General features: G+C 44.8%; 1 protein-coding gene across 1 annotated transcript; it reads right to left on the reverse strand.

Annotated features, from left to right (window-relative positions):
- Positions 1-228: 228 nt before the first annotated feature.
- phlda2 (pleckstrin homology-like domain, family A, member 2) lies at positions 229-2,729 on the reverse strand. The gene is made up of 2 exons (XM_021564155.3): positions 2,105-2,729; positions 229-1,540 (listed from the first exon to the last, which is right to left on the reverse strand). The coding sequence occupies exon 1, from the start codon at positions 2,556-2,558 to the stop codon at positions 2,142-2,144; it is 417 nt and encodes a 138-aa protein (XP_021419830.1). The 5' UTR covers positions 2,559-2,729; the 3' UTR covers positions 229-1,540; positions 2,105-2,141.
- Positions 2,730-14,991: the final 12,262 nt, after the last annotated feature.

Consider the following 14,991-nt stretch of genomic DNA (forward strand, 5'->3'; position numbering starts at 1 on the left):
ATAAGTGTGGTATCTCAGGAAGCCATTGTGCTGTGGGTTATGATTTGGCATAATTTAACAGCATGCTGTTAAGGTATATTTCATTGGTGGATACATAACATAAGATATATTTTATAGATCTTTTCATTTATAGTGCTCTCATCTCAATTTGTACCTCCATACAAATTGAAATCTTACAAAGGACTTCACGGATAAAGGCTCTGATTAATAAAGATAATTAAAAGAGGATTAATATGAAGATCTGTATTTTTGTCAATGTAACATCACTCAAAATTTTATCCATAACATTAACTGACCAATATATGAGAGAAAAACATAGGCTATTGCAGTGGTTCCCAACCTTTTTTAACCTTGGCACACCTTCATGGGATAGAAAATTGCTCCCGAGTGGCCTAAGACACTGCATCTCAGTGCAAAAGGCGTCATTGCAGCACCTGGTTTGGAATCCAGGCTGCATCACATCCGGCCGTGATTGGGAGTCCCATAGGGTGGCACACAATTGGCCCAGTGCCGTCTGGGTTTGGCTGGGGTAGGCCGTCATTGTAAATAAGAATTTTCCCTTAACTGACATGCCTAGTTAAATAAAATAAAATTCAGCTGTGCACCTAAAATGTCCCTATCTCATCTTTTCCAAATTGAAAAATCATACATTTTCTGTGATAAGTGGTTTTATAGATGAATTAGGATTATTTGATAGTTAATCAAATGTTATTGGTCGCATACACATGTTTAACAGATGTTTTTGCGGGTGTAGAAAAATGCTTGTGAAAAGTCTGATTAGGCTTAGCCAGAGCCATGTATTTTTTATGGCTCTGGGCTTAGCCATACCACTCCCTCTCTGCCATAGAAAGATAGCAAGATAGTTCATTTGTGTTTACCCCTTTTCACAGACAAAGTCAAATCAAACAAATGACTTTGCTTGTGATGTGCGCTCCTCAAATGATACAAATGTACCAACAGCCTGAGCACACTGGACTTGAAACAATGATACGGATGTATCCATGTACTATTTAATGTATTATCTGAGCAGTACAAGCGCTCCCAAGTCAAAATGCCATGTGCATTCAACAGGTTACGTTGATAAGTGAGTGTAAAAATAAAAAAAATCAAGATCAGGAAAAGTTTGCGACACACCTGAGAGTTCCTGCTGAACACCGGTTGGGAACCACTGGGCTATAGGACCACATTTTCTTCAAAAATGTATGAATATTTATTCAAATAAATACACACTGAAATAGTAAATAATTTAAACAACATAAGCATGTGTCTAAGAAAAACATTTTCTTGACACAAATAAATTAACACATTTTTGCAATGTCATTCAGGAGGCATCCCTCCTCAGAAAAGCGCACGTTGAAATACTTGAAAGTTCAAGGATTCAGTCTTGAGTTTTGAGCATTTTAAATTCTCTTTTAGAAGCTTATCAGGACAGAGGTCCCTAAGGGAATGCGCTGATCTGTCCCGAACAATCCTTCATCCACGGACCGGGTGACGTCTTTCTTTGGTCCAAGTTCCTGTTCTTCATGGTCCATAACTGACTCTGAAGGAGACGAAAGCAGATAGGATTAAAAACAATGTTTTACCGCCTGGATTTTGTTAGTCACTCTCAGTCAGATATCATTAACATAGCATAAGTTGTGGCAAAATGTGTAAAATTGCAGGAAATTCACTTTAAAACTGCATAGAATGTATCCCACTACGTGGCAGAATGTGTAGACTTGTAGGAAATGTTCTGTAGAACTGCAAAAACAATTCTCTGCCCCATCAACATTTGTAGAATTGAAGGAAATTAACTGAACAACTAAAAATGTTCTCTTTGATGTCAAGAGGGGGGACTAAAATGTTTAGCCAGTGCTAAGGCCGGGCCCTGATTGTAGGCATCTGTAAAAGTAGGCAAGTCTAACGTGGTTAGGCCTGTGTATATAAGGGAAAGATCACATGTGTTTTTTTCTTTCATGAGAGTACTTTAATAATATATCTCCACTCAGGTGTATTTCAATAATTATATAAAATAGGCTATGCTGAATAATTTTTAAACATTTATCCCCTCACCATTGTTTAAAACCGCTCTATTGTGCGTAATGGTCCATGCTCTGTGTCTTACCATATTCGGAGTGTGGTAGCTAATCTCCCAAAGCCATTCAGGGAGCTCTGGCCATGCGGCTCTCGTGCAGTCCCGGGGACCCGCTCTCGTCGTCCTGTCGCGTTTTAAAGTCCTGAATAGCCTTTCTGTTCTGGAAGTCAATCAGTGCCATGGTGATCACTGCATTCCAGCAGTTATCTTCACCGGAGCACCGGAAATCTATCTCCTTATTGTCCGTGGTAACAATAGTGAAGTAGACAAACTTGCCGGTGCGCTCAACACAGTCCACTTTCTTGATAGACTGGAGTTTGAGCTCCTTGCTCTTGGTACGCTTCTGCGTGTCGGCGTAGATGTTGAGGCTATCCGTGGTCAGGACACATGTCTTCCTTTTCCAGAACTGAAGGAGGTTGTCACTCCTCTTCTCCAGCTCTCCCTCTTTCAGGACCTCGGAAATCTGCTCTGCTGACATTTTCATGGTTTTAGTATCAGTGATACAATTCTGGTTGTGTTTATAATTGTTTGAGAGAAGCAGACGCTGGCAGAGGTGGTAGATTCCTCAGTTGTTTCTTCCGAAGTCCTCGGAGAAGGAGCTTCTCAGCGGAGGCTTGATAATCCAGAGTTGCGTTATGAATGAACAGAGAGTGACGGAGTTAGTTATATATAGCAGAGCGTATGGGCCCTTCCCACTTGACGTCAGTCGGTTTAGGAATGCATCAACAGTTGCCTGAGTAAATCATGGTGGGCGTGGGGGTCGGAAGTCCTGGCTCTGGGTTTAGCTAACTTGGAACTAATTACATCTCCAACATGTTAATTAGTAACCACGCATCCTACTTGAGGGCTGAATCCAAACATTGACCCCACACAGTAATGACTTTGACTCATGCTTTGAGGAAAACTGTCTTATTACCAGATACCAATAGGACTAGGCAATTCAGTCCATAGCAAAATCAGTTCTGATCATAAACATTCCTTGTGGGATAAATGTAATTAGAAATGCAGTATTATAGCCTATCTGTATTTATGAGGTAATGGTCAGTTATTAAACATATATTAATCATTTATTTGATATGTTTCCATTTTAATTCCTCCCTTGCTGACGCTGCAACATGTGTGTCTGGGTGATGGGAAAATGGCAGACAACGGATTTCCATTCTAAACAAACTGAAAGTATATTGTATTATTTTCTATCAGTATTCTACCAGTTACAGTTGAAGTAGGAAGTTTACATACACCTTAGCCAAATACATTTAAACTCAGTTTTTCACAATTCCTGACATTTTATCCTAGTAAAAATTCCCTGTTTTAGGTCAGTTAGGATCACCACTTTATTTTAAGAATGTGAAACGTCAGAATAACAGTAGAGAAAATTACTTATTTCAGCTTTTATTTCTTTCATCACATTCCCAGTGGGTCAGAAGTTTACATACACTCAATTAGTATTTGGTAGCATTGCCTTAAAAATGTTTAACTTGGGTCAAACGTCGTTTTGGGTAGCCTTCCACAAGCTTCCCACAATAAACTGGGTGCATTTTGGCCCATTCCTCCTGACAGAGCTGGAGTAACTGAGTCAGGTTTGTAGGCCTCCTTGGTCGCAGACGCTTTTTCAGTTCTGCCCACACATTTTCTATAGGATTGGAGGTCAGGGCTTTGTGATGGCCACTCCAATACCTTGACTTTGTTGTCCTTAAGCCATTTTGCCACAATTTTGGAAGTATGCTTGGGGTCATTGTCCATTTGGAAGACCCATTTGCTACCAAGCTTTAAATTCCTGATTGATGTCTTGAGATGTTGCTTCAATATATTCACGTAATTTTCCTGCCTCATGATGCCATCTATTTTGTGAAGTGAACAAGTCCCCCCTGCAGCAAAGCATCCCCACAACATGATGCTGCCACCCCCATGCTTCACGGTTGGGATTGTGTTCTACGGCTCGTAAGCCTCCCATTTTTCCTCCAAACATAACGATGGTCATTATGGCCAAACAGTTCTATTTTTGTTTCATCAGAACAGAGGACATTTCTCCAAAAAGTACGATCTTTGTCCCCATGTGCAGTTGCAAACCGTAGTCTGGCTTTTTTTATGGTGGTTTTGGAGCAGTGGCTTCTTCCTTGCTGAGCGGCCTTTCAGGTTTGTACCGGTTTCCTCCAGCATCTTCACAAGGTCCTTTGCTGTTGTTCTGGGATTGATTTGCACTTTTTGCACCGAAGTACGTTCCTCTTTAGGAGACAGAAGGCGTCTCCTTCCTGAGCGGTATGATGGCTGCGTGGTCCGATGGTGTTTAAACTTGCATATTATTGTTTGTACAGATGAACATGGTACCTTCAGGCGTTTGGAAATTGCTCCCAAGGATGAACCAGATTTGTGGCGGTCTATAATTTTTATCTGAGGTCTTGGCTGATTTATTTTGATTTTCCCATGATGTCAATCAAACAGGCACTGAGTTTGAAGGTAGGCCTTGAAATACATCCACAGGTACACCTCCAATTGACTCAAATGGTGTCAATAGGCCTATCAGAAGCTTCTAAAGCCATGACATAATTTTCTGGAATTTTCCAAGCTGTTTAAAGGCACAGTCAACTTAGTGTATGTAAACTTCTGACCCACTGGAATTGTGATACAGTGAATTATAAGTTAAATAATCTGTCTGTAAACAATTGATGGAAAAATGACTTGTGTCATGCACAAAGTAGATGTCCTAACCGACTTGCCATAACTATAGTTTGTTAACAAGAAATTTGTGGAGTGGTTGAAAAACGAGTTTTAGTGACTCCAACCTAAGTGTATGTAAACCTCCGACTTCAACTGTATCTATTCTATGAGTATTCTACCGCAATTCTATTCTATTCTCTGTTTCTCAAAATAAACAAACAAAACACTGATTGGACCAGCTTGTCAGACATGAGTCCTGCTATTTCAGTGGATGTCACATTTGACCAAAACACCCCCAAACATCCTCAGGGCAATATTCAACTGTACAGGAGGACATTTCATCAGGCCATACGTCAGCAGCTCCCCAAGCAGAATGGGTTTCAAGGGTCAGCTAAAGTACCAGCAGAGACAGCAGATACTCAAAGTGTATCTCTGGTAGACACAGTTGTGTGCTGTAAGGGGAGAGTTGATGGCCCCTCTCTATCTGTGCTATGGTTATGCTAAGATATGGTTGTGATCTAAGATAGGAGTGGTTGGTTCTGAATAGGGTTGTAAAATTCTGGTAACTTTCCCAAAGTTACCCAGGTTTCTGGAATCAGGAGGGATAAGTAGGAAATCTGTGAGTCCTACAACCAGGATTTCTGGAAACCCAGGCAATTTGGGGAAAGATAAGATGTGTTTCATAGACCTTATCTTTGTTTGTAGCAGGCTTCAGCCCAATTTATGGTCGAAAACAACAACAAGTGTCTTCCGGGTGGGTCGCAGACAAAAGCAGAAAAAAGACGCGCATTGGCCACATGGATGTTTCTGCGCCATTCCCAATTATTTAAATGCTGCATAAAAGTATCTTCAACCTACCAGTATGACACTTGTCTGTTGGGTTTTAGATGGATGAAGGCTTAGATTGCGGCAAATGTCCCAAGTGTCTGAAGCCTCTGAAGTGTGTGTGTGTGTGTGAGTGTGTATGGAGGGGCAGAGGAGGAAGGATGGAGGAGGCAGAGATGGGAGGATGAAGTGAGGATGTCAGCAGCTAATAACTCTCCAGGTTAGCCCTGAGGCCAATGTTACCCAAATGCTAACCCCAGTGAACGAAATGTCCAAAATCTTTGTGTGTGTGTTTGTATTTGTCTACTCAAGTGAGTATGGTGATCTTCAACCAAATGTAATTTAATTGATGGATGTGTTCCCAGCACCCACTTCAAAGAGGTTTCTGAAGAGGTTTCTCTATCAGTCTCTTTTCAAACTCCTCATGGAAACAGAGGCACTACTTCACCACACATAGAAAACTGCACCCCTACCTTCTAACACATAAAACACACACCAATCTTCTCAAAAGCACAACTCTCCCTCTTTGAAACACAGAGAAAACTGTCCCACATACAACCTGGCGCGAACCCAGGGACTCTGATGGCACAGCTGGCGCTGCAGTACAGCGCCCTTAACCACTGCGCCACCCGGGAGGCCTCTATTCCATTTATTTTTATCCTAAAAAAACTCCCTATTCCTTGCCGATGACAAGCATACATATAACATGATGCAGCCACCACCGTGCTTGAAAATATAAAGAGTGGTACTCAATGATGTGTTGTTTCGTATTTGCCCCAAACATAACACTTTGTATTCAGGACATAAAGTTATTTTCTTTGCCAAATGTTTTGCCGTTTTAATTTATTGCCATATTACAAACAGTATGCATATTTTGGAATATTTTTATTCTGTACAGGCTTCCCTCTTTTCATTCTATTGAGTAGGTTAGTATTGTGGAGTAACTACAATGTTGTTGATCCGTCCTCAGTTTTCTCATATCACAGTCATTAAACTCTGTAACTGTTTTAAAGTCACAATTGGCATCATCGTGAAATCCCTGAGGGGTGTTCTTCCTCTCCAGCAACTGAGTTAAGAAGGAAGCCTGTATATTATGGTGACTGGGTGTATTGATACACCATCCAAAGTGTAAGTAATAACTTCAACATGCTCAAAGGGGTATTCAATGACTGCTTTTTTATTTTTACTCATCTACCAATATGTGCCCTTAGTTTGCGAAGCAGTGGAAAAGCTCACTGGTCTTTGTGGTTGAATATGTGTTTTAAATTCACTGTTCAACTGTGTATGTTTGGGCTGCAGAGATGAGGTAGTCATTCAAAAATCATGTTAAAGCACCTAGAGTCAATATCCATGCCCTCAGGAAAACCCAAATTGGAAAATCCAATTAGCATAATTTAAGTTTAAGCTAGAGATATCTTTTTTTGTTGTTGCATTGGCTGCATCTCAACCACATCCGCCAATGTTGCACTTCTGCATCTGCGATGAAAGGTGACACAGAGTGGTGTTTGTCAGACCGTAAGACATGCCGAAAAATGGTCTTCTCACAAAATCGTCTGTAGTGTCCGAACGGTTGGGAAAGATGAGACTCCCACAAACACGATGTTGTTCTCCATTTTGCTCTACAACCCCCACATCCGTCTTGAGACTCGTCTCTAGTCAGTATAGCCGATCTGCCGACTTCTGTCTGTAGCATCCGAACAGTTTGGGCTACACACTATGACCCCTCTGTGAGAACGTGAGACTCTCACGAACACGTACAGTACTAGTCAAAAGATTGAATACACCTGCTCATTCAAGGGTTTTTCTTTATTTATACTATTTTCTAAATTGTAGAATAATAGTGAAGACATCAAAGCTATGAAATAACACATATGAAATCATGTAGTACTCAAAAAAGTGTTAAACATATCAAAATATATTTTATATTTGAGATTCTTCAAAGTTGCCACTCTTTTCCTTGATGACATTGTTGCACACTCTTGGCATTCTCTCAACCAGCTTCATTAGGAATGCTTTTCCAATAGTCTTGAAGGAGTTCCTATCACGACTTCCGCCGAAGTCGGTCCCTGTCCTTGTTCGGGCGGCCTTCGGCGGTCGACGTCATCGGTCTTCTAGCCATCGCTGATCCACCTTTCCTTTTCCATTTGTTTTGTCTTGTTTTCCCACACACCTGGTATTCATTCCCTCATTACATGTCATATATTTAACCCTCTGTTCCCCCTATGTCTGTGTGTGTAATTGTTTTTTGTTGAGGTTGACACGCTTCCGGCTGGTTTGCGCCGGGTTTATTTGATTACCCGTGCTTTGTGGCAGCCTACTTGTGTTTTTGTACTTTGTGCTGCCTCATTGGTTCGTTGGGCATTGTTTTTGTGACGCAGTTGCGTTCTGTGTAATGATTGCCTTAATAAAGTGCTTTGTCCACTCATCTCCGCTCTCTTGACAGTTCCCACATATGATGAGCACTTGTTGGCTGCTTTTCTTTCACTCTGTGGTCCAACTCATCCCCAACCATCTCAATTGGGTTGAGGTCGGGTGATTGTGAAGGCCAGGTCATCTGATACAAATCTACATCACTCTCCTTCTTGGTCAAATAGCTCTTACACAGCCTGGAGGTATGTTTTGGATCATTGTTCTGTTGAAAAACAGGACAAGTTTCGGCACCAGTTCCGGCACCAACCCACACACCACTACCTGCCTCTGTCCCATCTGAGCCGGTCCACGGAATACCCCTGTCCCTCCCGAAGCGCTTTGACGGCGCGCCAGGGAAATTTAAGGGATTCCTTCTGCAATGCGACCTGTACCTAGGCCGAGGCTGTCTCCGGGAAAGACAGGTTTGCCACTGTCATCTTGACACTGACCGGACAGACCCTGGACTGGGGTGCCGCGGTCTTGGAAACGGGCGGACCCAAGGTCGAGTCCTATTCCGACTACGCCAGGGATCTAGGACCGCCTCGAAGTTCGCCCTGGAGTTCCGGACCATCGCGGCCTGCACCGGATGGAATGAGTCGACTCTGGTCACCGTGTTCTGCAGCTGACTGCAGGGGAGGTACAGATGGAGTTAGCCTGCCATGATGACAACCTGTGACTCATCCAGCTAATCAGCATGACGATTTGTTTGGACAACCTCTTGCGGTCCCGACGGAGACCTGCGTGGAATCCGGAGCCCATTGCTATACCTGCTCCATGGCCAGAGCCGATGGAGGTGGGATCTACATGTTTGCCTGGGGCATTTGCCCTATTGTGGAGAATGGGGTCATTGCTCCCTGACCTGAAGAGGGAATTCTCCTGCCTCAACCCAGGTAGGATGCAAGATCTCCCCTCCTTTTCTGTCGACTCAACCAGGGAGTTTTCCCATTAAATTCCCTGAATAACCTAGCCCCTCACTCCGGTTAGCTCCGATTGATTCCGAAGCTGCCAGGAATCTTTTGGCCACTGCACTGGCCACTGCATTACGCATTCCTTTGGTCACCCATTCCGGTTCGAGCCCTGTTCCTCTGGGACAGGGCTCGTATATCACATCACTGTTCCCGTTTCTCTGCTGACCTATAATACTAATTTAGAACAGATCACCTTTTTGATTATAGACACCCCCACGCACCCGTTGTTTTAGGTCTGCCCTGGTTGAGTTGACATTTCCTGATGCGAGAGGAGACTGCTGGGTTGGTCACCGGAGTGTAAGGGGAGGTATGTTGCGGTGTGAACACCACTACAGTGGAGAGTCCAGACCACGAGGAGTTACCGGAGGAATACCAAGATCTGCACCATGTTTTATCTAAGACCCAGGCTACACGCATGCGTCCTCATCGCCCCTGGGACTGTGCATTGACCTGCTGTCTGACGCAGCACTCCCAAGGGGACAGACTATCCCCTCTCCTATGCGGAGACCGAGGCCATGGAGACCTACGTACAGGAGAGCCTACAACAGGGTTGTATCTGCCCCTCTACGTCACCAGCCTCCTCAAGCTTCTTGTTTGTTGAAAAGAAAGATGGGGGGACTGTGCCCCTGCATTGATTATCGAATTCTGAATAAAGCCACCATTAAGTTTAACTATCCTTTACCCCTCATCCCAACCATTATCAAACAAATGCACGGGGTGCAGTACCTCACAAAACTGGACTTGAGGAGAGCTTGCAATCTGGTGCGCATTCGTGCAGGTGACAAATGGAAAATGGCCTTTTCCACGACCACGGGCCATTACAAGTATCTCATAATGCCTTTTGGCCTGTCTAATGCTCCTTCAGTCTTCCAGGCCTTTATTAACAAAGTGTTTCGGGACATGCTGGGACGGGGCGTAGGGGTTTATATAGACGACATTTTGGTCTATTCTGCTGACCTCACCCAGCATGTCTCGTTAGTCAGGTCTGTGCTGGGAAGACTGTTGGAGCATGAGCTATATTTTAAATAAGAGAAGTGTTTTTTTTCCCAGCCGTCTGTGTCCTTTTTGGGCTACCTCCTATCCACGGAGGGAGTGGAGATGGAGGAGCAACGCAATCAGCGCAGTCAGGTCATGGCCCATCTTCAACTCTGTGAAAGCAATCCAGCGATTCCTGGGGTTCCCCAACTATTTCCGGAGGTTCAACCGGGCCTTCAGCACGGTGGTCGCACCTCTTACCTACGCTTCGTTGGATGGCGGAGACAGAGAGGGCAGAGAGGGTGCTCAAGACACTGAAGGCATGCTTCACCACTGCTCCCGTGCTGGCACATCCCGACCCCTCACTTCCTTTCATTGTCGAGGTGGATGCCCCCAAAGTAGGACTCAGGGCAGTGATGACCCAGTGCACCGGAACCCCTCCAAAGCTGCGGCCCTGCGCCTTCTACTCCAAGCAGCTGAGCCCCGCCCAGAGGAACTATGACGTAGGAGACCGGGAACTCTTGGCGGTCAAGAAGGCTCTGAAGGCGTGGAGGCACTGACTGGAGGCGTCCAAACACCCGTTCCTGGTGTGGATGGATCACCGAGACCTGGAGTACATCAGGGCAGGCAAGAGGCTAAAGCCGAGACAGGCCAGTTGAGCTCTATTCTTCGCCAGGTTCCAATTCACGCTTTCTTATAGGCCAGGCTCGAAGAACGTGTCTTGCCTCAATGATAAAAAAAAATGTTTTTACCTTTATTTAAATAGGCAAGTCAGTTAAGAACAAATTCTTATTTTCAATGCCTAGGAACAGTGGGTTAACTGCCTGTTCAGGGGCAGAACGACAGATTTGTACCTTGTCAGCTTGGGGATTTGAACTTGCAACCTTCCGGTTACTAGTCCAACGCTCTAACCATAAGGCTATCCTGCCGCCCCAAATGATGATGCAAAGGAGAGGGAGGGAGAGGAGACCCCATCATCTCTCCGCCCCGTATCTTCACGACAGTGGTGTGGGACGTGGACGCCGACATACAGCAGGCACTGCGCACAGAACCTTCACCTGCACTGTGCCCTCCCAGGGGAACACCACCGTTCTTGTAGTTGTGGATCGGTTTTCCAAAGCTTGTCGCCTCCTTCCTCTGCCTTTATGCACGTCTTCTGGCACTACGGGATCCCAGAGGACATTGTGTCAGACTGTGGCCCTCAGTTCACCTCACACATATGGAAAGCATTCATGGAACGCCTGAGGGTCACGGTCAGTCTCACCTCCAGGTAGCGTCCTCAAGCTATTTGGCAGGTGGAGAGGGTCAATCAGGAAGTGGACAGGTTCCTGAGGTGTGACTGTCAGGACCGGCCAGGGGAGTGGTCAGATTTCTACCTTGGGCTGAGTACGTTCAGAATTCCCTCCGCCACCCCTCCACTAACCTCACTCCTTTCCAGTGCATGTTGGGGTATCAGCCGGGCCTCGCACCTTGGCATCCGAGCCAAACCGAGGTCACTGCGGTGGACGAGTGGTTTCGGGGGGCTGAGGAGACCTGAAATGCTGTGCACACTCATCTCCAGTGGGCCGTGCATCGGCACAAGGAACAGGCCAACTGCCACCGCAGTGAGACGCCTGTCTTCTCTCCATGCGACCAGGTCTGGCTCTCCACCCGGAACCTGCCCCTCCGCCTACCCTGCCGGAAGCTGAGCCCGCTGCCCGCAGTTTGTGGGGCCGTTTAAAGTCCTGAGGAGGGTTAATAGGGTAATGTACCGTTTGCAACTCCCTGCTGATTACTGCATTAACCTGACTTTTCATGTGTTTCTCCTCAGGCTGGTCCCCTCGCTGATGCTGGACCCAGTGATGCTCCGCCTCCTCCTCTGGACATCAAAGGAGGTTCAGCGTACTCAATCTGTGAAGTCCTGGATTTGAGGCGTCGACTGGGAGGGGTACGGCCCAGAGGAGCGGTGCTGGGTTCCTGCGGTGGACATCCTGGACTCTTCCCTGACCAGGGATTTTCACCGTCTGCACCCTGACCGACCCGCACTGCGTCTCTGTGGTCGTCCCTGAGGCCGGTGTCATCCCGCTGTCAGGGGGGTACTGTTACGGATCCCCCCAGTACTGCTGCTCATTCCGGTCACAAGCTCTGGAGGTCTACGTTACCGTCCTTCTAGGCGTCACTGAACTGGATTCATTACCACCAACCCCGTACTGTCTTGTCTCATTACGCATACCTGGATCCCATTCCCCCTGAGTAGTATGTGTATATACAATGGGGCAAAAAGGTATTTAGTCGGCCAGCAATTGTGCAAGTTCTCCCACTTAAAAAGATGAGAGAGGCCTGTAATTTTCATCATCGGTACACTTCAACTATGACAGACGAAATGAAAAAAAACATCCAGAAAATCACATTGTAGGATTTTGATGAATTTATTTGCAAATTATGCTGGAAAATAAGTATTTGGTCAATAACAAAAGTTATTCTCAATACTTTGTTATTTACCATTTGTTGGCAATGACAGAGGTCAAACGTTTTCTGTAAGGCTTCACAAGGTTTTCACACACTGTTGCTGGTATTTTGGCCCATTCCTCCATGCAGATCTCCTCTAAAGCAGTGATGTTTTGGGGCTGTTGCTGGGCAACACAGACTTTCAACTCCCTCCAAAGATTTTCTATGGGGTTGAGATCTGGAGACTGGCTAGGCCACTCCAGGACCTTGAAATGCTTCTTACGCAGCCACTCCTTTGTTGCCCGGGCGGTGTGTTTGGGATCATTGTCATGCTGAAAGACCCAGCCACGTTTCATCTTCAATGCCCTTGCTGATGAAAGGAGGTTTTCACTCAAACTCTCACGATACATGGCCCCATTCATTCTTTCCTTTACACGGATCAGTCGTCCTGGTCCCTTTGCAGAAAAACAGCCCCAAAGCATGATGTTTCCACCCCCATACTTCACAGTAGGTATGGTGTTCTTTGGATGCAACTCAGCATTCTTTGTCTTCCAAACACGACGAGTTGAGTTTTTACCAAAAAGTTCTATTTTGGTTTCATCTGACCATATGATATTCTCCCAATCTTCTTCTGGATCATCCAAATGCTCTCTAGCAAACTTCAGATGGGACTGGACATGTACTGGCTTATGCAGGGGGACACGTCTGGCACTGCAGGATTTGAGTCCCTGGCGGCGTAGTGTGTTACTTATGGTAGGCTTTGTTACTTTGGTCCCAGCTCTCTGCAGATCATCCACTAGGTCCCCCCGTGTGGTTCTGGGACTTCTGCTCACCATTCTTGTGATCATTTTGACCCCACGGGGTGAGATCTTGCGTGGGGCCCCAGATCGAGGGAGATTATCAGTGGTCTTGTATGTCTTCCATTTCCTAATAATTGCTCCCACAGTTGATTTCTTCAAACCAAGCTGCTTACCTATTGCAGATTCAGTCTTCCCAGCCTGGTTCAGGTCTACAATTTTGTTTCTGGTGTCCTTTGACAGCTCTTTGGTCTTGGCCATAGTGGAGTTTGGAGTGTGACTGTTTGAGGTTGTGGACAGGTGTCTTTTATACTGATAACAAGTTCAAACAGGTGCCATTAATACAGGTAACGAGTGGAGGACAGAGGAGCCTCTTAAAGAAGAAGTTACAGGTCTATGAGAGCCAGAAATCTTGCTTGTTTGTAGGTGACCAAATACTTATTTTCCACCATAATTTGCTTATAAATTCATTAAAAATCCTACAATGTGATTTTCTGGATTTTTTTTTCTCATTTTGTCTGTCATAGTAGAAGTGTACCTATGATGAAAATGACAGGCCTCTCTCATTTTTTTAAGTGGGAGAACTTGCACAATTGGTGGCTGACTAAATATTTGTTTGCCCCACTGTATTTGCCCTCTGTTCTCCATTGTCCTTGTCAGTTATTGTCAGTTATTTTTTACCATGTTCGTTGGTCTTGTGAGCACCTGTGCTGTTGTATCGGCTTCCATGCAACGTTTTATTGTGCACTTTTTTTTATGGGTTTTGTCTCGTGTATTATTTAGAGGTTTTACACCTTGCTCTTTTGTTTGGGTGGATAAAATAAACCCCCCTATTACGTATTCCTGCGCTTGTCTTCTATCATTATACAGCGTGACAATATAGCTTAGAAAGAACTCCCCCTTATTGCAGCAGTTCCCAAACTAGAGGTCCTGATATGAAAATGGTGACGCACAAGAATAATATCATCTTTGTATGTCAAAATCATTGTAATGTGGTTAACCTTTAAAAACATTTTTTTAAATCAACCAGAGAAAAAAATGATACCAGAGAGAGCCTTTAGATCATGGAAAAAGGCCGCACTTGATCGTTGCACTTGAATCATTCCTATGGTGAATGACTAGGCTTGCTACACTATGAAACCACACACTATTGCAGAGACTTTGACATTACCGGCCACAATTGATACTGTGAAAACAATGTGTGGGGAGACAGAGGCTAAGAAACTCACATCAATACCTTTGTCAGATAACACTGTTAAACAAATCATTTATGCTATTGCTAGCAATCAAGAGGATACTTTGACTGAACAACTCAAACTCCCAAGCTTATCCTCTCCAAATGGACATTCGCTGTGAGAGGCCTGATTTTTGTTCGCTATACATGTTGGGGGATACTATTCACGATTCCCAAGCATCTCATGGAATCTGTTTTTTTGTCAATATAGTCACACAGCACACTGAACATCCCCTGTGCCATTGCATGCTTGGGAATCGTGAATAGTATCCCCCAACCATGGTGGGCTTTTGCACAGATGGGGCTCCATCTATGGAGGGACTCTAGTAGTGTCTCCCTCTGCCATATGGACGCATTGTATGATACACCGAAAGCAACTGGCGCAAAAAGAGCAGAACTCTGAGATATACTGCAGCAAGTAACTTTGATTGTAAACTACATCAAACCACATCCACTGCGCGTACGCCAGTTCACAAAACTATGTGGAGATTTGGGATCAGAGCATGACAATGTTTAATTTCACATCGAGGCTTGGTGGTTATCGAGAGGGAGTGTTGGAAATATTTTTCACATTAAGAATGGATGTAAAAAGAAATTGACTTGGTTGACTTTCTGTGTAGTGAA

The sequence above is a fragment of the Oncorhynchus mykiss genome, chromosome 2 (assembly GCF_057628025.1).
Source record: "Oncorhynchus mykiss isolate SJ-2025 chromosome 2, ASM5762802v1, whole genome shotgun sequence".
In the NCBI taxonomy this organism is placed as follows: domain Eukaryota; kingdom Metazoa; phylum Chordata; class Actinopteri; order Salmoniformes; family Salmonidae; genus Oncorhynchus; species Oncorhynchus mykiss.

What these genes read in the sequence shown, in the direction of transcription:
- phlda2 (XM_021564155.3), bottom strand. Translation starts at nt 2,558, where the DNA reads ATGAAAATGTCAGCAGAGCAGATTTCCGAGGTCCTGAAAGAGGGAGAG.